This window comes from Sus scrofa, chromosome 13, assembly GCF_054392235.1.
Source record: "Sus scrofa isolate SSC_HxYL_T2T_F1_AM1 chromosome 13, Sscrofa_HxYL_maternal_Yorkshire_Landrace_v2.0, whole genome shotgun sequence".
In the NCBI taxonomy this organism is placed as follows: Eukaryota; Metazoa; Chordata; class Mammalia; order Artiodactyla; family Suidae; genus Sus; species Sus scrofa.
In genome coordinates, this window is record NC_139395.1 from 33118390 (window position 1) to 33143876 (window position 25487).

Consider the following 25487-nt stretch of genomic DNA (forward strand, 5'->3'; position numbering starts at 1 on the left):
GTGAGCAATGCATCATTCCGTAGAAGAACCCATGAAGGCACTAAAAGTGAGTGCTGCTGCTGGGCTCATAAGCTGGCCTTTGGCTCCTCCTTCTAGGAATGATGCTAAATGTGCCTGTTTCACTTTCTTACCACCTTAGCCCCACAATCTCAGGTTCCCAGGGCTTCAAAGACTTATCTCCTGTAGTCTCTGAGATTTTCTTCTGTGTGTAGATACCCATTCCCAAGTTTGGATGCTGACATGTCGCAGGCACTAGTAACTGCTCCACAACTGCTGTCTTGTCTGGCCGGCATCCATTGCACATCTGGCCCTGGCTCGAGGGAAGTGAAAATGTGAAAAAGGGAGTATCTTTGAATCAGTGAAGTGTGGTTAGTATGAGGGTGATAAGTATGATGCAGACAGAGGATGCTGTGAGCACAGCAAATGGATCCTCCCCAGCCTAAGTTTCAGACCTTCCTGGGAAAGGAATCTCCAGGCTGAGACCTGATCTTGGGAAGGGGAGGCAGGGATAAAGGCAGGAAGAGCATTCTGGAGGAGGAAACAGCCTGTGCAAAGGCCCAGAGTTGAGAGAGAAGGTATGATTTGAAAATATTCTTGATCCAGTTTGCAAAATGGGCTTTTTGGTCATGGTGCAATATGGAAGCAGCTGTTAGCCACAGAAATAAGTTAGTCATGGTTCTGTTAGGCTTCACCATCATCAGTTTCATGGAAACTGAGAGTGTTAATTTACCTGTTTCATCTAGATCTTCCACTGAAAACATTTTATAGGCCTAGTCTTTTATTTTTGTGGTTTTATGTTATTACACAAATATGATTGTTGCAATGTTAATATAATTTAGGTCCAAAAATTATTAAAAAAACAAAATTTACAAGGGACAGGAGGAATTAGGTTAGGAATAACATATTCATGCTACTGTATAAAATAAATAACAAGAGCCTACTGTAGAGCACAGGGAAATTTACTCAGTATTCTGTAATAACCTATATGGGAAAAGAATCTAAAAAGGAATGGATAAATGTATATGTATATATAAAATGTGTATCAGTTATACACATTAGTTTGCTGTGCACCTGAAACTAATGCCACATTGTAAGTCAACTATATGTACTCCAATAAATTGAAAAAAAAAAATTTACCCATGGGCCCACCATTCCACAAATTCCATGGATGATCTAGTTTGGTCCTTATCTCAGTGTATATATGAAGTTTGCAGTTATAATCCTATATTAAATCATGGGTTCTGCTTCCTCTCTTAAAAAATTCAGTATTTAGGAGTTTCTGCTGTGGCGCAGCAGGACTGGCACTGTCTCCACAGCACCAGGATGCAGGTTCGATCCCTGGCCTGGCACAGTGGGATAAAGGATTGGGGGTTGCTGTAGCTGTGGTGTAGGTCACAGCTGTGTTGAGGATAGGATCCCTAGCCTGGGAACTCTGCATGCTGCAGGATGGCCAAAAAAAAAAAAAGAAAAAAGAAAAAAGAAAAAAGAAAAAAATTCCGTGTCTAGTAACATGTCTCTGTTGGCTGTAAAGTCTACATGGTTGTATATAATATGTATAATCATCTAAGTTGATATTCTTTAGTTAATCATTCACTTTTGAACATGTAGGTTACTTTTGAGCTTTTAGCTACTATAAGTGATATTATGTTGAACATTTGAAGAAGTTTGCAAGCTGTAGCCCACTATCCGAATCCAGCCTGCCACCTGTTTTTATAAATAAAGTTTTATTGGAACATAGCAAAACCCATTCATTTCTGCACTGCATATGGCTGTTGTTGCACTATGGTGGCAGAGCTGAGTAGTTGTGATAGTTGAGATTGTATCATCTTCAAACCCTAATATATTTACCACATGGCCCTTTACTGAAAAAACTTGCCAACCCCTTACTACAGTGTGTAGAGAGAGGTTTCTTCTGATTAGGGTTATTTTCCTTAAGATAAATTCTGAGAGAGCTCCCGCTGTAGTGCGGTGGGTTAAGAATCTGACTGCAGCAGCTCGGGCCACTGCAGAGGAGTGGGTTCAATCCCCAGCCCGGCACAGTGGTTTAAAGGATCCAGCATTGCTGCAGCCGTAGTGTGGGTCACAGCTATGGATCAGATTCAATCTCTGGCCCAGGAACTTCCATATGCTGCCATTAAAAAAAAAAAAATTCTGGAGTTCCCGTCATGGCGCAGCAGAAATGAATCCGACTAGGAACCATGAGGTTGTGGGTTCGGTCGCTGGCCTCACTCGGTGGATTATGGATCCAGCTTTGCTGTGAGCTGTGGTGTAGGTCACAGAGGCAGCTTGGATCTGGCTGTGGTGTATGCCAGCAGCTGTAGCTCCAATTAGACCCATAGCCCGGGAACCTCTGTATGCTGCAGGTGCGTCCCTAAAAAGACCAAAAAAAAAAAAGACAAAAAATTATAAAAGGTGGAATCATTCACTCATAAGCTATATGTTATTTTGCTGATTTCAAAATAATTTCTAATTTATAGCATAAATATGGTCAGTATACCCAGTGACATGTCATGAGAACAAATGAATGAACCAATTCATTGACCATTATAAGATTTTAATAGTTAAAAGCTATTATAAAAGCAATTTTGACTTATTTTGTTATTAGTACTTGTTTATGCAGAGTGTACTAATTTACATCACCATTGTAATGGGCTAGTAGCACCCAGTTCATTCACAGAATTTCTCACAGTTCTTAATTGTATTAGTGTAGCACTGGCAGCTGTAACAAATAAACCTTCAAATTTCTGTGGTTTAACACTGTAGCCTTTCCCCTGCCATGTTCCCTGGTTGAGTAACACTTCTCAGCTACAGTGCTGTACCTTGGGAAGGTGGAGCACAGATTTTCATATGGCTCTGTTAGCTCTGCTATAATTACTGTTTTTTAATTTTAAATTATTTTAAAAATGCATAATATATATAACATTTTCAAATATAATATTTATAAATATGCATTATATATAATATATATTTATGTAGTTCAGTTCAAAAAACCACAAAGTCTAAAAGGGATAAACTAAGAAAAGTTTCTCCACACCTCCATTCAGCTTTCCCTGATGGCAACATTATTTCCATGGTTTGGATCTGCTCACAGTTCTATAACTTACTTTTTAAAGTTTTTATTATGGGAAATTTTCAACATAAACATACTGAGAGTATTATAATAATCCCAGACCCATCACCCAGATAAAACAATTATCAACACATGGCCAAACTTATTTCATCTGCGTCTCCCACAAAACCCCATGGATTATTACTATTAATTTTTTGGCCACGCCCACTGCATTCACAGTTCCTGAGTCAGGAATTGAACCTGCATCACAGCAGTAACAATGCCAGATCCTTAACTTCTAGGCCACCGGGGAACTCCTACAATTTATTTCTCCAATAAAGCTGGTCATTCATTCCTGTGGTTCACTCCTGTGGAGATGTGTCTGACTGCATCCCTGTGCTGTCCTTAACAAGTTCTCCAGTCCCAGGAGTTCCCGTTGTGGCGCAGTGGTTAACAAATCTGACTAGGAACCATGAGGTTGAGGGTTCAATCCCTGCCCTTGCTCAGTGGGTTAACGATCCAGCGTTGCTGTGAGCTGTGGTGTAGGTTGCAGATTCGGCTCAGATCCCGCGTTGCTGTGGCTCTGGCTCCTATTAGACCCGTAGCCTGGGAACCTCCATATGCATATGCCGCGGCAGCAGCCCAAGAAATGGCAAAAAAGACAAAAAAAAAAAAAAAATCAAGTTCTCCAGTCCCAGAACTTCCTACCAATTGGCAGTTGGATCTAGAGGTTCATTAGACTCAGATTTATCTGTTTGTTGCAAGACCACTTCACAGATGGTGATGTGTATTCCTACCAGGGGATACATGATGTCTGGTTATCTCTCTTTCATGGTGTTACAGTTGATCAGTGGGCTCAGGTGTTATTAGCCTCTTCCCTCCATTATAAAGTGAATATCTTAGAATTCCCTGGTGGCTCAGCAGGTTAAAGATCCAGCATTGTCACTGTTGTGGCTCGGGTTCAATCCCTGGCTCGGGAACTTCTGCATGCTGCAGGTACAGCCAAAAAAATAAAGATAGCATCTTACTTTTTTGATGGTTTTCATCTTGCTATTTTCATTTATAGTATATATCTGAAGTCATAGCTTGGATTTCTTTTTCCTTACTTGTTGTGTGTCCCTTGACTGCCATGGGGTTGGGAATGTGTTCCGAGTCTATTTCTAGGGCCCTCCCTCTTCCCCTCCATCCTAATGGCCAACCCACACTTTCTTGGTTCAGTTTTCATTCTTTTTGCTTTTTAGGTCTGCACCTGTGGCATATGGAAGTTCCCAGGTCAGGAGTCAAATCAGAGCTGCGGCTGCTGGCCTACGACGACACAGCCACAACAATGCAGAATCCGAGTCAAGCCTGTGAAGTACACCGCAGCTTGCAACAATGCCAATTCCTTAACCCATTTACTGAGGCCAGGAATCAAACCCACATCATGCATACTAGTCAGGTTGTTTCCGCTGAGCCACAGCAGGACCTCCTGGTTTTCATTATTTGCATTGACTTTGACAGTTCGCACCTTCTGTGTAGTTCTTCCTGGTGATCCTTGAACACTGCATTTATAGCTCCTACTGGGTGCAAATCTCTGCTCTGTCCTTCATCTTTGACATTTCTTACAGAGGCCCCTTTTATTGACTTCTTACTTTAGGAGGAGGTACTTCCAAAGTACTAAAATAATGAATATTCACATTGTGCAGGCCATCTGCCCTGAACAGATGTCCACTTTAAGTCAACAGTTTCCGTTCCTCGGGGCCAAGCAGGGCAAGGAAGAAAACGCAAGGCTACGCAGTGCAGGAAGGGAGGGACAAGGAGGCTGATGAAGTGGCTGCTTCTATCTAGTTTCTGACTCACTTGCAGAAAGAGACTCCTTTCAGAAAATTGAGTTAAGGAAGAGGAAATGGTAATTCAAGAATGGGGCCTGCCGGTTGCTTACCATAGTAGATGGTTGCATGGACCCAATGAAGGTTTTATTCTGCATTTAATGCATGTAGAGCCATGCAACACATCCTGGGCACCGGCTTAGTGCCTTTCCATTATTTCAGATAGGAGAACCCTCCAAAGGGGGATATTGTGTATCATCTCTACTTTCCAGATGGGAAAACTGAGACTCTGGGAAGTTAAGTAGCTTTTCCAGGTCACACTGCTAGGAAGAAACAGTGGGGCTCCCTCGGTTACAGTGTGATCTTAGAAAAACCACCTAACGTCTCTGTGCCTGTTTCCTCGTCTGTGAGGGGGGGATGACGACGTGACCTGGTCACGGCGGTTACTGAGCAGACAGATCCTGTGTGAAGTCCTCTGAAGAAGTGTGGCTGTTACTCTGTTAGCTCCTTTCAGTGATGAGTGAGAGCGTTTTAAACCTCTGCCCAGAAATCAACTGGCTCCGTTCGTAATATTCACAGTAGTCATAGTTCCTACAAAGTCCCAGTCTTTTTTCCAAGAGTCTGTTTGGTCCAGTAGGGGAATGGAGGTTGGCACAGCTCAGTGTCTGAAGGAGGAGAGAGGCTGCCTTTGCTCAAGGTGCTGCACAGGCTTTATTTTGCATGTAGCTTCCAGGTATGGGGCATGCACTTGGCGCCAGGAAGAGGAGAGGCATTGAGGTGACGAAAGGACATCAGGTTGGCTCTCAGCTCTGCTGCCCCTCAGCTGTGAGAGCCTGGGAAAACCACATCCCTTCTCTTTGTCTCAGGTTTCTACCCTGTGAACTAGGGGAGAAAACTTCTCAAAATCACACTTGTTCTAGTCGTTATGCATGAATGCACAGGACCAGAAAATAAACTGCTGGGCAAGCTGAGAAAAGCCTGGGTGCTGGTGTAGGTGTGCTGTGCCTATGCAGAGCTGGGCCATTCCTGCATCGGGAGCTTTGGGGAAATGTTTTTCTGTTCAAGAAATTCCAGAGTTGGAGTTCCTGTCATGGCTCGGTGGTTAATGAACCCGACTAGTATCCATGAGAATGCAGGTTCAATCCCTGGCCTCAATCAGTGGGTTAAGGATCCGGGTTGCTCTGAGCTGCGATGTCAGGTCACAGGCGTGGCTTGGATCTGGCATTGTTGTGGTTGTGGTGTAGGCTGGCAGCTGCAGCTCCAATTCGACCCCTAGCCTGGGAACCTCCATATGCCACAGGTGCAGCCCTAAAAAGCAAAAAAAATGAAAGAAATTCCAGGACAAGTTGTTCCCTGGTGGCCTAGTGGTTAAGGGTCCAATGTTGTCACTGCTGTGGCTCGGGTTCGATCCCTGGCCAGGGAACTTGTGCATGCTGCCAGTGCCACCAAAAAAGAGACATTCCAGGGCAGAGAAAGTCGCTGGAAAAAACCCAGTGGAAGTGCCGCAGGGAAGTTTTTACCGAGTATAGTGAGGGCTGGGGCCTCACGTTGTCTTCGCAACTCCTCACTCCATAATTCAGTATCATCAAACCATCTCTCTGCAGATGGCTTTTTTTAACTGGGAGGGGGGCGGCTTTTTAAAAAGTTTTTAATTTTTTTTTTTTTTGGTGAGCTATATAATTTGCACACCATACAGTTCATCCATTTAAACTGCCCTGTTGAGTGTTTTGTTTGTTTGTTTGTTTTGGCTGCACCCATGGCATGCAGAAGTTCCTGGGCCAGGAACTGAATCCAAGCCACGGCAGTAACAATGCCAGATCCTTAACTGCTAGGCCACCAGGGAACTCGTGATCATAGTTCACTGAAAGTTTTTATCTTGAGTGGATATTGAATTTTGTCAGATGCCTTTTCTGTATCTCTTGATAGGAGTATTTGAGTTTTCTTCTTCAGTCTCTTACTATGATGCATTCATTGATTTTCAAATGTTGAAGCCAGCTGTGCATTCCTGGGATAAACTAGTTAGTTGTTGAGCATGTACGTTTTTTATACATTGTTAGATTCCACATGCCAATACCTTTTTTGGCCATGCCTTCGGCACGTAGCAGTTCCCAGGCATGGGATCAAACCTGAACCACAGCAGTGGCAAATGCCAGATCCTTAACCCACTGAGCCACCTGGGAACTCCTTGATAGGCCAATATTTTGTTGAGGGTTTTGATAGCCTGAAAAGAGTTTATCCAGAAGCTTGCTGTCGACTCAGTCCACTTTCAGTTCTTCTCTTTGAGACATTCACATGCTAAGAGCCTAGCACAGGCTGTTCTGAATGCTTCTCCACTAGACTTGTTTTCCAAGCCTGCAATTCTGCCTGTGGGTCTTCTCTGCTCAGTAACCTTCACTGGCTCCCCACTGCCCACTCATAATGTCTGCTTCCTCAGCCTAGAATAGGATGCCCCTCCACCCCCCGACCTGTTTTGTTCCCATTGTGCACGTGTAGGGCTTGCCTAAAGTGGACGACTCACCTGTCCCCAAATATGCCCTGTGTTTTCCCTCTCTGTGCCTCCCTGCCAGGTACCCTCAGCTGGAAGCCTCTTTCCTTCTCTGTGTGTTCAGATCCCACCTCCTGTGAATCCACGCAGGGCCACACCCCCACTTCACAGGGGACGTGCCTGGCCTTCCCCCTCTGCCAGCATCCTTCCTCAGAGATGGTACCTCTCTGACAGCATTTCTCCCTTTTTTTTCCTTTCATTTTCTAAAGTGTATTGAAGTACAGTTGACTTACAGCGTTGTGTTAGTTTTCAGACGTACAGCGGAGTGATTCAGTTACACATATATACTTATAGGTTATCACAGAATATTGAACAGAGTTCTCTGTGCTCTGTAGCAGGTCCACATTGCCCATCCATTCCATATGCCATAATATGCCAAGCCCAAACCCCCAACTCATCCCTTCCACCCCTGTCCACTGTTTTCTTTTAAGGTACCTGTGTCTGGGTCTGAAGCTCCTTGCCCTTGGGGACAGGGCCTGGGTGTAAGTTGTCCTTACATTGTACTCATCACCTGGTGACAACTCCCTGCACTAAGAAGAAGCACCGTTTAAGTGCTGCTCTGTGCTGCGAGCTTCTCAAACATCATCCCATGTTACTCTTCCCAAAATAACCTCTGCCAGGACTTTTTTTTTTTTTGGTCTTTTTTGTCTTTGTTGTTGTTGCTATTTCTTGGGCTGCTCCCGCGGCATGTGGAGGTTCCCAGGCTAGGGGTCGAAACGGAGCTGTAGCCGCCAGCCTACACCAGAGCCACAGCAACGCGGGATCCGAGCCGCGTCTGCAACCTACACCACAGCTCACGGCAACGCCAGATCGTTAACCCACTGAGCAAGGGCAGGGACCGAACCCGCAACCTCATGGTTCCTAGTCGGATTCGGTAACCACTGCGCCACGACGGGAACTCCCTGCCAGGACTTTTAATACCTAACATTTGTTAAATGTTTATGAAGAACCACCAGCTGTTCTAAATGTTTTGTCTGAATCAGCTCATTTAATCTTCGTATCAACTCTTTGTGGTTTTATTCTTATCCGCCTTTTAAAGATGAAGAATAAAAGGAGGCCCTTGGGGGTTCGCTTAGGAATTAGTAATTGTATTTGTTAAGTGACTGTTTGACCTACGCGGGTTGCTGGTTGTGCTCTACTGCTCCCTTTCAGCCTCGCTTACTCTGACTGGAGGCCACCCTTTGGCCCACAATCCGGCTTCCCTCTCCTCTCCTCTCCTCACTGGCTACCATACAACGATCTTGACCGCTGTGGTTTTCCATCAGTGACACAGGCTTACAATCCTTTAATAGTTCTTGTGTACTTGCTTTGTCTCTCTTTATCCCAGACTAATTTCTTTTTCCCCAGGCTGGCACTGATTTGGCATCATGCTGCCTGGGTTTTTAATCAAGGCATCCCACACCCACATTCTCACATTCAACAGGCGCTTACTTCTGGCAGGTGCCCAGGGCTGGATGCCAGGCCTCCTGCTGGGGCCGGCCCCACAGCTTCTTCAAATATTTACTTCCCCAGGATCTGGCCAGAGTACCCAGTGGCATAGCTTTTTCTCCTGCATCAAGGTTTCCTTAGTATTGTCTTGGGCAATGTGGAAACCAGCGTAGCCTTGGGTCCCTAAGCAAGGCTAGGAATGAATCAATAATTTTATTCTTCTTTCCACTTTAAAAACTGGGGTTGGGAGTTCCCTGTGGACCATGGCTTAGGAATCTGACATTGTTGCTGCTGAGGCTCAGCACACTGCTGTGGCATAGGTTTGATCCCTAGCCCTAGAACTTCCTCATTCCATGGGTGTGGCTGAAAAAAAGCAAACAAACAAAATGAAAAGCCAGGGTTGCTTGAATGGGAAATCAGGGAAGTTCTGCCAACGGATGCATCAGTTAGATTGTGCTGCATGACAAACAATCACAAGACGTTGGTAGCATAAACAATAAGTGTTTGTTTCTCACATGACTGAGGTTGGCTGGGGCTGACTCTGCTCATGGTAAACTGGGCTTGTTTGCACGTCTGGAGGTTGGCTTCTTGTGTGATCTAGGCTGGGTTCAGCTGGAGTCACCAGGTTCAGCACTGCCTATGTGTCTGTCACCCTCTGGGACCAGCAGCCTCACAGCTTGTGTTGTGTGAAGTGGTGGGAGGGTTGCATGGTCACAAAGTGTACATGGGGTGGTAGGTACACCTCCCCAGACTCGAGGCCCTGCCTGTGCTCCACACCATGGAGACAGTCACCACACTGAATTTATACAGAATCAATACAGGGAGTCCCTTTTTGGCCTAGCAGGTTAAGGATCTGGCATTGTCACTGCTGCGGCTCGGGTTTCAATCCCTAACCCAGGAAGATCCACGTGCCCTGGGTGCAGCAAAAAAAAAAAAAAAAAAACCAAAAAACAAAAAACACGCCATCCCCACAGCAGCAGCTTTGTTACTACAGTATTAATACATAATGACATTATGTAATATTCAGTGACCAGGTTCTCTGAGGCGACAGCTGCCTTTCAGCCGAGCCTGCTCTGAGGGTGGCTCTGTAGAGGAGACACTTCTAGGCCAGAATCCCAGGTGCAGGATGCAGATGTGATCTCTCACCTGGGCCCACCACTGCCCTCAGCAGATCTCAGCTTCTCTTTGCAAAGAATCAAAACATGAAACCCAGAACAACTCATATGCAACTTTCAAAACAGCCCAAGCAGGACCTTTTTTAAAAGCGCTTGCGCCAGCTACTGTGGCTGCCTAGCAGATCACTCCTAAATTTAGTGGGTGTGAAACAGCAACTCAGTGGGCTCACAAATTCTGTGGGCCAGGAGTTTGGGCAGGACATGGTGAAGAGGGCTTTTGTTTGACAGGGCCACAGCAGAGCAAATTTGAGAGCCGGGGCTGGAATGGACTGAGGGCTGGCTTTCTCACATGTCACAGTTGATGTTGCCTGGTGACCAACCCTCAGCAGGCGCTTTGGCCAGGCAGCCACCCATGGTCTCCCCAGTGATCTCCAGGGGGAGAGTTCCAAGTGTGAGCATCTGCGGAGGTGGGGCGGGGCAGGGGGAACAGAGGAAAGTTATGTCTGTGTTGGGGTCCCTGACCCGCCATTGGAAGCCCGCAGTGTCATTTCCATTAGATGCTAGCCAGCCGCCAAGGCTGCCCAGGTTCAAGGGGGAGGGAGGGAGATAGTGTCTGCTTCTTGGGGAGGAACCCGAAGGTACTGGAAGTGTGGCTGCACCCAATTTGGGAAAACAGTCATAGTGGACCAATGGAGTGTCGGATGTCCCTTTGGCCCCTCCCTGCTGAGGCTGAGGGTATCAGAGAAGCTGGCTGCTGAGGTTTGTTTAAGCCTTATGTGCCTTGCAGTCCCATCCCAACCCCTCCCCTAAACCACTGAGTCCTCGGGGAATGCTCTACAGTTAAAGCTTTGGTGATGGAGTCACCTGCCCAATCACACAGCTGGGGCGGGGGACACAAGAGAGGCAGGAAGCAGGGTACTGTGGGAACCCATGGAAAAGACTGAATCCTGCCACTGCACACACAGCTCTATGTGCAGGCACCTCCCCACCTCTGGGTTTCCTCACCCACAGGAGGAGAGTAATAAGAGCACAACGTGTTATCTGGCACGTGGAAGTGCCTGATGGATATTAACTGTTCTGGAAAATAATGATTGTCATAAGCATTGTTTCAGCACTTTGTAGAATGCTCATCTCCCAGGAGTTCCCTGGTGGCCTAGTGGTTAACGATCTGGCATTGTCACTGCTGTGGGGCAGTTTCCGTCTCTGGCCTGGGAACTTGCATATGCTGTGGGTATGGACCAAAAAAAAAAAAGGGGAGGGGTTCATGTTCCAGCAAGGGTTGAAGACCCTGCCCCTGTTCCTACCAGTCCTGGGGAAGATTCCTTAGCAGTCACTCTTTTATTTTATTCTTATTATTCATCAGGGAACCTCTGAGAAACACTAGCTCCTACTCCTATTCAGAGACTCTGGCTGCACACAGGAGTTCTTATCTGTCTGATTTTTTCCCCATTCTCTAGGTCTTAGAAATTTCAAAAAGGATGTTTAATGTATTTTCTATGTTTTCTCCCTTTCTAAATTAATAGGCTGTATTACCAACATTCTAACATCCTACTAGCTGTAAAACCCACCACTGGTTTTATGAAATGGGGAATGAGGTGGGGACAGGTAAAGAGCAATAATCTATAACCTGTAAATTAAATTCAAATCTCAACAACATTAAATGTGTGGGGGGAAGTACAAGTTAGATTTAAGGAAACACATTATGTGTTGCATTCGAATCTAGAAATATAGAAATACACACATGGGAAAATTAGTCTCTACAGCCGAAATTGACACAACATTGTAAATCAACTGGTACTTTAATTAAAAAAAAAAAAATAGTTCCCATTGTGGCTCAGTGGTAACAAATCCAACTAGTATCCATGAGGACGCGGGATCAATCCCTGGCCTCGCGTAGTGGGTTAAGGATCTGGTGTTTCTGTGGCTATGGCATAGGCTGGCAGCTGTAGCTACAATTTGACCCCTAGCCTGGAAACTTCCATAGGCCATGGGTGCAGCCCTAAAAAGCAAAAACACATTAAAAAAAAAGAACCTCCTATAGTTAGGTTGTGTTTAATTTAGCAGGACAAATTTTTTCAGGCCATGCCTATGGCTTGTAGAAGTTCCCAGGCCAGGGATCAAACTCATACCACAGGCCATTGCAAAGACAACACCAGATCCATAATTCATAGCACCATCAGGGAACACCTTAGCAGGACACTTTTGACAGTGAGGGGGTCGCCAATTGGCCAGCTGGTCTGGAGCATGAACTGGGATCATCCTGAACCAGCTAGAACATCTGATCCCCTACCTAAAACCCCGAGTTAAAATGAGCACTATGTGTTTACAATCTGGGAGCTTGGCTTCCATTTTTTCTCTCAGCTTACACAGAGGTATGTTTTCACATTGTGCATCTTTCTGGAGACCTTTTTCATATTTATTACTATGTCGTGAATATTTTCCTATATTATTGAAGCAAGATTGTTTAAAACTGCCTTTGCCATAATTTCAAAAGTAGTAATATTTGCAATATAGATGTTACAAAATATGAAAAGCACAAAAGGGAAAAAACTCACCCATTATGTCACCAATCTCTCTGGTTACATAGAAAGGCCATTTCTAGCAGCCTGATGCTTCATCCAGGAAGGAACAGGTTCTGATCCAACTGAATGGAACAAGCCCTGGGTGCCTTCTTTCACTAAGTGCTGGCTCTGTGAGACTGAAGAGACCCAGGGCCTGCCTGGATCTGCAAGGAGGTCTCATCTTATGAGGGGCTTGAGGGGAGCAAACATGCCAGATACTAGACGGGGTGGCATGGCCTGCTTTAGGCGGGGGAGGCCCCTCAGTCTGGGGAGCAGAAGGGCAGGACTGTTTCATGGACAGCCTGGGACTGGATGGTACAGTGGCCACCAGCCACATGTGGCTATTTAAATTTCAATTAATTGAGATTAGATTAAGAATTCAGTTCCTTAATGGTACCAGCCACATGTCTAGGGTGCTCACTGGCCACGTGTTGGCTACCATATTGCACAGCCCAGGTGGAGAACATCTCTGTCATCACAGAAGGTTCTGTTGGACCTGGCTGGTCTAGAAGCAGGAGTTTGGCAGAGGGAGTGAAAGTAGAGGATGGAGGAGTTCCCTGGTGGCTCAGCAGGTTAAGGATCTAACATTGTCACTGCTGCGGCTCAGGTTACTGTTGTGGCACAGGTTTGCTCCCTGGCCTGGGAACTTCCATACCTTGGGTGCAGTCAAAAAAATAAAAGATGGAGCAGGGTTTCCTGCGGTGTGGACATGGGATGTGCCCAGGAAAGTGGAAGTCCCCGTGGGAAAGGCACCTGAACTTGCAAGCCCCATCTGTGCTAGACCTCCCTAGGGTTTGAAAGCAGCACCTGAGGTGATGGTATGAAGGTGTCCTCGTCAGACCAGGGACCTCCAAGTGTCTGTGGTGCCCAGGGCCTCATGGTCCAAGGATGCCCATGTGTGGCATCATCTGGCCCTGGATCAAGCTGGCTGGATCAGAGTCTGTAGCATTCATAGGATTATCCTTGGGGGTGGTGTCCACGGCACAAGACAGCCTGCCCCCTTCAGGTGACTGATTGCAGTGCTCCCTGTGGAGAGCGTGGCAGAAGAGGGGCTTAGTCCCAGACCACATGGGCTGGAGAGAAAAATGCCCACTTGTGGGCTGTGTCCTGGGCCATGGGGAGTGCCCCTCAGCTCCTTCTTCCCAAGGCCTGCCGGAGCCCCTTTCAAGGTGACCTGAGTGGGTGGCCTCTGAGTCAGGCTGCCTGGAGAACCTTGCCTCCAGCCTCCTCTTCATGTCTTCATCTATAGGGGAGGCAGGAGCTCAGAGGACTGCCCATTCGGAAGGGGCTTAAGGGGCTGCTTCCTCCAGGCAGCAGGAAGTCAAGGGTGTCTGAGGTTCAGGCAGAGAGGGAAGGCTTAAAGGAATTAAGCTGAGGTGTTGTGAGTGCAGCTGGCTGACTGGGTTTGGCGGGAAGGAGTCAATCTCACCTAGTGTAAAGCTTGTCACTCCTTTTTCTGCTACGTAGGATCTTGGTCTGGCTCATCAAATTACACCCTTCATTTCTAGACCTTCTCAGGGTCTTAGACACGCTCCTCACATCCTTTGCCAAGGTGGTCAGAGTAGCTTGGATATCGTTCTAGGCAATCTTGGGACACATTGCTCTGGGACGTTCCTTCTGTTCTTTGCAGAGAATCGGACAAGTTGCGTTTGGTCCACCTTGCACCAAGAATTGTAGGCAGCTGCAGGCACTGGCCCCATTCAGACACACTCTCCCGGGTCTCTGTGCTGGTGCTTGCTCTGTGAATGTAGAAAGTAACCGCTGGGTCTGGCTGTGGTCAGGATGTGAACTGTTGTACTTTCATTCACTTTATCGGAAGGAACTAAAAATCATTGCCTACGCTTAGATGAAGCCCCATGTCATCGCACTAACTGAATTGTTTTTTTCTTTTTGTTTTTTGTTTTTTGTTTTTTCTTTCTTCCTTTTTTTTTTTTTTTTTCTTTTTTTTTTGCAGCTTGTAGCAGCTTGATGTGAGATCTCAGTTTCCTGACTAGGGATTAAACCTGGTGATTCAGGGATTGGGCCATGATGGTGAAGGCACCAAATCATAACCACTAGACCACCAGGGAACTTCCCTGAATTGTTTATTAAATGGAATTGTTGCTTTATGGTTTGACCAAAAAAAATGAAAGACAATTTCCCAACTTCCGCTTGTGCCCCCAAATCTCAGTCCATTGCCCCCTCCCCTCTCCTCTCCTCTCTTTATGGCATTAATTATATTTTATTAAGGAAATTTCCAAACATATACAGAAGTGACGAGAATAGCCCAAGGAACCCTTGTGTACCCTTCACCCAGCTACAGCAATCACCAGTTCATGCCCAATCCTCCTTGAAATACATCCTTGCCCCTTTGTCCCCCTGTACTAACAGCTTTATTGAGGTATAATGTACATACCTTAAAAGCTACTAGTTTTAAGAGTATAATTCAGTGATTGTCAGTAAACTGACAAAGTTGTGCAGCCATCACCATAACCAATTATAGGAAATTTCCATCACTTCCCAAAGGTCCCTTAGGCCGATTTACTCCCAGATTATTGCGAAGCATCTCCTGTACTGTGTTTTGTTTCATCCATAGTATTTTGGGCTGTGTCTTGGTTGCCGAGCATTCTCTGTGCTCATTGTGGTGGTCCCTGCTAAGGCAGCCCCTCTGCTCTGTCCCCAAAGCAAACGTCTGGCTCCAGGGCCACCTACCCATCACCCAGAGCCGAGGGAAGCAGTTGCAGAGCAGAGGCTGTAATCCTCCTGGCAAGCCATTTGCACACTGGGGTGCTTCTGAGGATCCAGTCTGTGCAGGCCCTGAGGGTATAATGGGGAATTCATCACGGGCCCCGCCATTTTACAACATTTTACAATTAGGAAATGCACTGGGCAGCGGCGGCCTTGACCTAGGGTGTGAGCATAAGGACCAGCTTGTCAGGGCCTCACTCAGGCCTGATCCACACCTGGACACATGCTTGTGTATTTCGTAAGCTTTCCTGATGACCTCTTGCATCTGGGGTTAAAGCCCACACTTGTTTCAGATGCTCAGAAGTGGGGCTGATCTCGTCTCACGTGTTAAGGTAGGACCTGTCCAAGGTGATGCATTTTCCTTTCTCTACTCACCCTCACTCCCCTCTAACCACCTGTCAGCAAGAGCGTGACCCTGCTCAGTGCCTGGAACGTTGGTGGCCTCAAGAGTGGACTGTAGAACTGTATTCATTCATTCCAATGATACTTATGGAGAACCTACGTACCACTCAGGGTTCTGGGCTCTGGGGAAACAATAGTGTGCAAAATAGATCAAAGCCCCCCTCATCCTGGGGCTTATGTTTGGGGATGACAGACAATAAAAATTAAATAGGTGAGTTCCCTGGTGGCTCGGTGGGTTAAGGATCTGGTATTGTCACTGCTGTGCTTTGGGTCAGTGCTGAGGTGTGGGTTTGATCTCTGGCCTGGGAACTTCCACATGCCACAAAAATAAACAAACAAACAAACAGATGGAATACACAGCTTGCTGGGCTCTGAAGAAGAATAATTGAGAGACTGCAAATGATAAAACTATGTATAGCATGTAATTCAATCTTCGAAAAGGAAAAATAATTCATAAGTGCTCAAAACATCTACATATGGGAAGAAATACCCCCAAACACCAGGGGTGGTAGTTATCTCTGAGAAGTGGGGTTATAGGTGATTTTTGTTTTCTTAGACACTTGCATGAATCAGTCTTCTCTATTGAATAAGTGTTGATTATCTAATTAGAGTACCCCTGTTATTTAAGCAGAACCCTCAACACTTCTCCTGTTTTTAACGGGCCTGCCTTTCTGAGTTGGATCTCCAGAGCCCTGCCTGCCAGTGTGAGGGAGTCATGGCATGATTCCTTCCTTTCATCCAGAGTTTCATGGGCTGTTCCATGCTCACTTCGAGTGGGAACTGGACAGAGGATGAAAACAGAGGCCAGGAACCAGGAGAGGGGCCTGGAGACAAAAATGCAGGTCCTATAGACAGGGTAGCAATCATGATGGGGAGCAGGGATGCACAGCCAGCTGCCAGGGGCCCAGCTGGCTCTGCTGCCCTGCTGTGTGACTTTGAGCAAGTTGCTTAACCTCTCTGTGCCTCATTTTCTTTTTCCTTTCTTTTTTGTCTTTTTCTTTATTTCTTTTTTTTTTTTTTTTGGTCTTTTTAGGGCCACACCCACAGCATATGGTGCTTCCCAGGCTGGGGGTTGAACTGGAGCTGCAGCTGCTGGCCTACACCACAGCCACAGCAATGCAGGAGCCAAGCTGTGTCTACCACCTACACCACAGCTCACAGCAACACCAGATCCTTTAACCCACTGAGCGAGGCCAGGGATTGAATCCACATCCTCATGGATTCTAGTTGGATTAATTTCTGCTGCACCACAGTGGGAACTCCCTGTGCCTCATTTTCCTTCTAAAAGGATGACAATAGTATTTACCTCCTAGAACTGTTGTGAGGATGAACTTGATTAAAAATCGTAGAGTAGGGAGTTCCCATCGTGGCGCAGTGGTTAACGAATCCGACTAGGAACCATGAGGTTGCTGGTTCGGTCCCTGCCCTTGCTCAGTGGGTTAACGATCTGGCGTTGCCGTGAGCTGTGTTGTAGGTTACAGACACGGCTCGGATCCCGTGTTGCTGTGGCTCTGGCGTAGGCCAGTGGCTACAGTTCCAATTCGACCCCTAGCCTGGGAACCTCCATATGCTGCGGGAGCGGCCCAAAGAAATAGCAAAAAGACAAAAAAAAAAAAAAAAATCGTAGAGTAGTTCCCGTCATGGTTCAGTGGTTAACAAGCCTGACTAGCATCCATGAGGATGCGGGTTTGATCCCTGGCCTTGCTCAGTGCGTTAAGGATCTGGTGTTGCCGTGAGCTGTGGTGTAGGTCGCAGATGTGGCTCGGATCCAGCATTGCCGTGGCTGTGGTGTAGGCCGGCAGCTACAGTTCCAATTAAACCCCTAGTATGGGAACCTCCAGATACCGCAGGTGTGGCCCTACAAAGACAAAAAAAGACACACACAAAAAAATCGTAGAGTACTTAGCACTTAGCACTTACTATAGTAAGTGCTCACATTGGGCTGTCTTTTGTGGAGCATCACATTAAGGAGGACCAGTGTGACAGAAAGGAATCCACGCGTGAAAGAAGAGACAGGATGGCTGTTAAACGCCCTGCAGGACAGCCCCCACCGCAGTGTACCACCCAGTCCAAAGTGTCATTGGTACCGAGGTTAGGGAGCCCTGGGTCAAATGAAGCTGCAGCCAATTAAAAGGAAAGGGTAGATTTATATATATGCCGTTAAAGATCTCCAAGATAATCAAGTGCTTTTATTAACTTAATATGTGATCTCTATAATACAAGAAAACAAAATAAGAGAATTTTTGAAATTGAAATATAGTTGATTTACAATGTTGTGTTAGTATCAGGTGTACAGCAAACTGACTCGTTATACATGTCTGTATCTATATATATATATATATATTCTTTCTCAATTCTTTTCCCATATAGGTTATTACAGAATACTGAGTAGAATTCCTTGTGCTATATAGTAGGTCCTTGTGAGTTGTCTATTTTATATATAGTAGTGTGTATGTGTTAATCCCAAACTCCTAGTTTATCCCTGCTAACCTTTCTCCTTTGGTAATCCTAAGTCTGTTTTCAAAGGCTGTGAGTCTGTTTCTGTTTTGTAGATAAGTTCAGTTATATTACTTTTTTAGATTCCACATATGATACTTGTCTTCTTTTTTTTTTTTTTTTCTTTTTTGAGGGCTGCACCCATAGCATATGGATGTTCCCAGCCTAGGGGTCGAACTGGAGCTGCAGCTGCTGGCCTACGCCACAGCCAGAGCAATGCTAGATCCACACCTCGTCTGCAACAGACCACAGTTCATGGCAATGCCAGACCTTTAACCCACTGAGCAGGGCCAGGGATCAAATCTGCATCCTCATGGATACTAGTTGGGTTCATTACTGCTGAGCCACAGTGGGAACTCTGATATTTGTCTTTCTTTATCTGACTGACTTCACTTGGTTTGGTCATCCCTAGGTCCATCCATGTTGTTACAAATGGCATTATTTCATTTTTTTGGCTGAATAGTATTCCATTGTGTATATGTACCACCTCTTCTTTATTCAGTCCTCTGTGGATGGACTTTTGGGGGGCTCCCATGTCTTGGCTATTGTAAGTAGTGCTGCAGTGATATTGGGGGTACGTGTATCTTTTTGAATTCTGGTTTTCTCTGTATATATGCCCAAGAGTAGGATTACCAGGTCATATGGTAGCTCTGTTTTAGTTTTTTAAGGAACCACATACTGTTCTCCATAGTGGCTTCACCAATTTACATGCCCAGCAACAGCGTAGGAGGGTTCCTTTTTCTCCAAACCCTCTGTAGCATTTATTATTTGTGGATTTTTTGATGTCAGCCATTCTGGTCAGTGTGAGGTTATACCTTATTGTAGTTTTCATTTGCATTCCTCTAATAATTAGTGATACTGAATATCTTTGCATGTACTTAATAGCCATCTGTATGTCTTCTTTGGAGAAATATCGTTTTAGATCTAATGCCCATTTTATGATTGGGTCGTTTGTTTTTTTGGTGTCGAGCTGTTTATGTATTTTGGAAATGAATCCCCTGTCAGTTGCATTGTTTGCAGTATTTTCTCCCATTCTGGAGGGTGTCTTTTTGTTTTGTTTATGGTTTCCTTCTCTGTGGAGAAGTTTTTAAGTTTAATTAGGTCCCATTGGTTTATTTTTGTTTTTATCTCCATCACTCTAGGAGATGGATCTAAAAAGATATTGCTGCAATTTATGTCAAAGTATCCTCCCTATGCTTTCCTCTGGGAGCTTTATAATATTCAGTCTTATGTTTAGATCCTTAATCCATTTTGAGTTAAAGAAGTGAATTTTGGAGTTCCCGTCGTGGCTCAGCAGTAGTGAACCCAACAAGGATCCATGAGGATGTGGGTTTGATCCCTGGCCTTGCTCAGTGGGTTAATAATCCAGCATTGCCCTGAGGTATGGTGTAGGTCAAAGACATGGCTCAGATCCTGTGTTGCTGTGGCTATGGTGTCGGCTGGTAGCTGCAGCTCAGATTCAACCCCTAGCCTGGGAACTTCCATGTGCCACAGGTGTGGCCCTTAAAAAAAAGAAAGCAAAATAAATAAATAAGTAAATAAGTGAATTTTAAAAACCACTGAATAACCCGTTGGCACGTGGGTGTCCGTGAGATCACACAGGGCTGCTTCCTGGTGACGAATAGCTGGGGCTTGTCCAGGAGGCAGGCCTCCCTCCACCCCAGGGCCGACTCCGCAACAGCAGGAACACTGCAGATTCTTCAGCCTGCCGGCCTGCTGCCAAGCAAAGTCATTGATAGGCCTGCCTGCATCTACAAAGGCAGTTTCCAGTCACTGAGTCATCATCTGCATCTCTGACTTTTTTAACAAGCCTGGCTTTCATCTCCTGGGCTTTTCCAGAAAAAACCTCTTAGAGCTGGTCTGAGGCTTTTTGATGTTGCCTTTCATCAATTACTTGCCCTTCTCGTGCCTGTCTCCCTCACTGAAACATTACTCCAAGGTCAGAATAAAAACCCTGGGAGAAGATGGGACGGGTACCCTGCCGGCATCCAGCCCCGGGCTCTCAACAAAAGGTGTCTGGTGCCATCTTCAGCCAGACGCAGGCACGCTCAGCGCCCAGACGTGGCAGGGCATCTGGGGACAGGCCTGCTGCGGGGATGTCCCCGGGCCCCCTGAGACCACTAGAGGTTGTCTGAGCACCGCCTCTTGAGTCCTTTCCCAGAAACTGTCTGTCTTAGACTTCAAAATTCCCTCCTCCCCTTGACGGAGGCCCACCCAGGCTGAGAACCTGGGCCCGCTCCTGGCACCTGGCTGTGAACTTAACCACCAGCCTGCTTCAGTTCCAAAGGTCTCAGGGAACAATTATGTCTCTCAGGTCATGTAAGGTTTGCTTCATCTCCTGTGAAACTGAAACCCAAGGCTGCTTTTGCAAACGTCATCGCTTCTTGGAGTTCCCACTGGGGTGCCGTGGGTTAAGGATCCGGTGTTCCCATATCCGCACATCTGCAGCTCAGATTCAATCCCTGGGCCTAGGACCTTCAATAATGGGTGTGGCCATTAAAAGAAAAATCATCTCTTCTTTTATAGTCAGAATTCTGATAGAATGGAGTCAGAAAGACACGGTTTGAGGAAGAGGAGGTGGTTTCTAATCTGGGGTGAAGCCAGTGACTCTAAGCAGTGCCTTATTTAACTTTCTTAAAGTTAAATGGTACCTTATTTTCACCTTTCTTGACAGTTCATTTTAAAACAACAAAGCTTTCAGAGCTAGGAGGCACCTAGAGAAGCAAGTTATTCCTAACTGGAAGCAAGAAGAGGTCCTAACAGACAAACAGCAAGGATTTAAACAGCAAGGATTTAAACACAGGCAATTATACTCACTGTTTTGTAATAACCTATAACAGAAAAGAATCTGGAAAACAATTGGTATATATGTGTACAACTGAATCATTTCTCTGTACACTTGAAACTAACACAACATTGTCAATCAAGTATACTTCAGTTTTTTAAAAAGGGAGGAAGAGGAACAAAAGACGTCCTGAGAGAGCTGTTTGGGGGGAGGGTGCCCACACCCCAGGCCTTTTCTCTCCATTTTTTGTCCTTTCTCCTGCTTCACCTTCCCGGCTGCCCCCTGAATAGTGATCTAGTAGACTCAGGGGGTCTCCAGCATGTGCAGAGGTTAACTTACTGGCCCTGGAAGAATTCCTGAAAAGTTTAGCAGTAATCAAATCTCTCTCTCTCTCCTTTTGAAAGTGCACTAGCTAATGGTGTTCCCATTGTGGCTCGGGGGGTTAAGAACCTGAATCGTACCTGTGAGGATGTAGATTCAGTCCCTGGCCTCTCTCACTGGGTTAAGGGTCCGGCTATGGCATATGCCAGCAGCTGCAGCTCCAATTTGACCCCTAGCCTGAGAACTTCCATATGCCACAGGTGTAGCCCTAAAAAAAAAGAAAAGAAAAGAAAAAGTGTACTGGCTAACATACTGGCTCCAGTGGGAATGAATGACTCTTCAGGCCAAAGGAAACTTGCAGTAGTGTGTGCAAGTACATACCGTCCACTGTCTAAATGAGATTGGCCAAAACTGGGCTTTCCTGAAGAAGAGCTCGGAGTAGGTGGCCTCAGGCCCAGGGGTCAGAATTCGGGAAGTCTTATTGCACAGTCAGGTTGCCCAGAGAGGGGTGAGATGGTTCGAGGTAGAGCGGTGGTATACTTCCTGCTGCACAGTCTCAGCCCCGAGGGCTCAGAGGGGAAGGCCTGCTGGGGGCCCCTTTTGCTGGTTGGGGAAAATCCCACGTGTAGTGTCTGCAGACTCTGTCACACATGAGGACTTGTAAAAATTATTCTAATCTTTACATTAAATTAGGTGCAAAATTGCTTTGCCTAGGAATCACACTGCATAATCCTGAGTTATTTGCATCTTAAGGCAGGCCTTGAATAAAAAACCCGCCCCAGCATGCGCGAGAGGGGCGGTGCAAGACTGGGAAGACCCCTGGGCTCCCCAGATAGACAAGGCCTGAAAGTGGGGGCTGATGAGGCAGCAGAACCCTGACCATCAGCCGCACTCCAGGGTGAACGGAGCCTCCCTCTGGCGCTTTACGACACCCACAAGGTGTGAATCACTGTATCACCAGTGGCCTGCTGGCCAGAGAGGAACTGAAAAAATGAAAATCCTCCGGTCGCTCATTAGCAAAGGGAAATACGCAAATGTCGAGGGTCCCTCTGTGTCAGAGCCGCGCTCTTCTGCTTTGGGCCTGCCTAGGGCCTCAAACTGAGCCTTCTTTTCTCGCTGTTGCGCCTATTGCTGCAGACCTTGGTAGAATGCTCACAATGAGGGGCTTTGAGGGGCTTTAGGAAATAGAGCCAGTTTTAGCACTGACCACTTTAAGCGGCATGAGATCCATTTTGTGATCTATTTCTCATTGCAGACTCACGTTTTGCAGCACAGTAGTTTGAGGGCCACCCTTGAGGCCAGGTCATTCTTTGTTCCCTGGGCTATTCTGTGCATTGGCCGGGGAGAGGTCTGCATCCTCCTGCAGCTGTGACAACCAGGAATGTCTCCAGACATAGCCAGATGTCCCCCGGACACAGAGTCACACACACATCCTTGGAGACTCTCTTTCCATAGGCTAGAGACTGTGTCAAATATTTAACCTTTGTCTTAAGTTAGTTGTGCTTTTAAAATAGACCCTAAGACTTTACATATGTTTAACATCCACGTGTTACTGGTTTACATATACCCTGTGCGGGATGAACAAGACTTTATTCTCTGTGGGGGGCCTTCCTAAAACTCAGACTCTTCTCTCCGCTCTTCCCATAGTATTCCTATGTTACTGATAATTTACCTGATCTGTTTATTTATTAGTTGGTCATTTATGAATTCTCACACTCATTCAGTATATGTAGCAATATACATACTTAGCAAGTTCACACTGCAGGCCCAGTAGTGAGCAAGCACCACCTTTTGGCCAGGATTCCCTCACATTTGATGACATATCCACCTTCCTCAGCTTGTCGATGGTGAGGGCTTACACTTCTGGAGGGCAAAACTGCGTCAGTCATGGAGGAACACGGTCCCTGGAATCCGACGGACTTCAGGTCAAATCCCGCCCCGGCTGCTTACAAGCAGGTAGCCTGGGACTAATCACTGAGCCTGTGTGCCTGTTTCCCCAGGTGAGCATGGGATGGAGGGGATTTCATCTACCTGGCAGAGTTCTGGGAAGCCTCCATGAGATCATGTACATCAGGCAGCAGTAGATGCGAAGTTACTGTCTGCCAGTTGGTAGGTCATATGTATGACTTGCCATCTTTGTGGATCAGAAGCAGTACAAGCAAACAAAAAAAACCCAGGGAGTTCCTTGGTGATCTAGTGGTTAAGATTCAGCACTTTCAGCACTGCGGCCCAGGTTTTATCCCTGGTGTGGGAGACAAAATCCCACATCAGGATGCTGCATGCCTTTAACACACACAAACACACACACACATGTCAAATATTGGCAGTTTCCTCCAGTTTACCCTACCAAGTAAAGCTGGGATGCTGAGTCTATGGAGAGCCAGCAGAGAAGAGGGATGGTCCTATCTGGTTAGTTCCAGTATTCTGCCCTCTCTCTGGGAAGGCATCACAGACCCCAGGGAGGACAGACCACCCCCGCCATGCTCAGCATCCACAACCACTTGCGTTTCAAAAGCTTACATTCTGAGAAGTTGCACTCTTCCAGCCAAACAATCTGGGTGATGGCAGCTCCTCATTTCCCTGTGGCGGTTTGTGTTCCTGTTGCTTTGCCATCTTGGGTGAGCCTGTCTCTGATGTCCCTGTGTTTCCGTCCCAGATCACACTGCTGATTGCCTTCATCTGTGTGAGGAGCTCTCTGAAGATCACCTACAGTGCCTACAGCTACTTTGAAGTGGTCACCATTTGCAACTTGATCATGATCCTGGCCTTTTACCTGGTCCACCTCTTCCGTCTCTACCGTGTGCTCACCTGTATCAGCTGGCCCCTATCGGTAAGGGATGGCCTGGCCTGCCCTCCGCTCGCACACGTCGGATGCTGGTGTGGTGAGGGCCCTCCCAGAACAAAGGGAAGTCAATGTGGCATAGTCAGCATCTGTGTGTGCACGCGTAACTCTGTGGGAACACGAGCTATCAGTGCCTATGTGCACATGCGTAACTTTGTAACACAGACCATCCAGTCAGAATGTACAGAAGGTATGTTACCTTATAAGGGGGACAAAGGAACCAAAATGTACAGAGGAAACTAACAGAGGGTACATAAGGCAATGCCCCGCTGCCTTTGGGGCTCTGCCTTTGGATATGAATCCGCTGAGCCAGTGCAGGCATGAATAAATGCTGCTTCCTGGCAATGAGCCTTGGTGTCCCGTCTCTCTGTACCTGAGTCCTGCAACACTGGCAGGGCGCTGAGCCTGACGGCGCCCTTCCCGTCCGTCCACCCCACCTCCTTCACTGTCCTTTGCGGCTTCAGCTCTGAATTTCCCACTGTTTGTCGGACATCTATGTCTCATGTTCCACTTGTTTCTAAAACTCACCTTCCAGCTGCAAGAAGGCTGTGCCTCTCACTTCGATGCTTATTTTCTCAAGTGACAGAAACTGGGCTGTGTGTGTGAGAGTTGGCTGAGGAATGTGGAAGGAAGAAGCGGATGGAGGTGGTGGGTATTTATACTATTGTGAGTATTGATAAGATTTCTCAGTGAAAATGGGCTGGTGGAGTCTGAGGAAAGATTTCAGGAGTTGCTAGGTTTCTTTTTTCTTTTTTTTTTTTTTTAAAGGCCATACCTGTGGCATATGGAAGTTCCCAGGCTAGGGGTCGAATTGGAGCTGCAGCTGCTGGCCTCCGCCACAGCCACAGCAACAAGGGATCCAAGCTTTGTCTGCGACCTACACCATGGCTCAAAGCAGCACTGGATCCTTAACCCACAGCCAGACATTGAACCGAAATCCTCATAGATATTAATCACGTTTGTTTCCACTGTGCCACAAGGGGAACTTCAGGAGTTGCTAGGGTCTCTTCTTCCCACTATATTCTCTTTAAAACAGCTGTATTGATATGTAATTCACATGTCATACAATTACCCATTGAAGTGGACAATTCAGTGCATATTAGTATATTCCCAGGGCTGTGCAGCCATCACCTCAGTCTTTTTTAGAGCATTTGCATCACCTCACAAAGAAACCCTGGACCCTTTAAACCTGACCTCCTTCCTACCCCTCATCCCTTCCAGCCCTGAGCAACTACTAATCTACTTTCTGTCTCCATAGCTTTTCATATTCTGGACATTTCATGTAAATGGAATTACACATGTGGTCCTCTATGACTAGCTTCTTTCACTTGGTAAAGTGTTTTCATGGTTTATCTATGTTGTAAGGTATCAGTTCTTCATTTCTTTTTATAGCTGAGTGTATTCCATT

The 25487-nt window shown here is 46.4% G+C and overlaps 1 protein-coding gene and 2 long non-coding RNA genes across 6 annotated transcripts in view; 2 read left to right on the forward strand and 1 right to left on the reverse strand.

Moving 5' to 3' along the window:
- CMTM7 (CKLF like MARVEL transmembrane domain containing 7) overlaps nt 1–25487 on the forward strand; it is a 52221-nt gene that overhangs the window by 16790 nt on the left and 9944 nt on the right. For 2 of the 4 annotated variants that reach the window (XR_014822353.1, NM_001243922.1), the window contains 1 exon segment: nt 23894–24067. The exons of 1 other annotated variant lie outside the window; for it this stretch is intronic. Coding sequence is in view for 2 of the 3 variants with exons in the window: in NM_001243922.1 (NP_001230851.1) it covers nt 23894–24067 (174 nt within the window). In the remaining variant the exon portion in view is untranslated. 4 annotated transcript variants of the gene reach the window in all.
- On the reverse strand, nt 4305–9788 carry LOC146397245 (uncharacterized). The gene is made up of 2 exons (XR_014822701.1): nt 8302–9788; nt 4305–8015 (listed from the first exon to the last, which is right to left on the reverse strand). It is a non-coding gene; the product is annotated as an uncharacterized LOC146397245 (long non-coding RNA).
- On the forward strand, nt 14457–19662 carry LOC146397246 (uncharacterized). Its single transcript, XR_014822696.1, has 3 exons — nt 14457–16767; nt 17099–17286; nt 18426–19662. It is a non-coding gene; the product is annotated as an uncharacterized LOC146397246 (long non-coding RNA).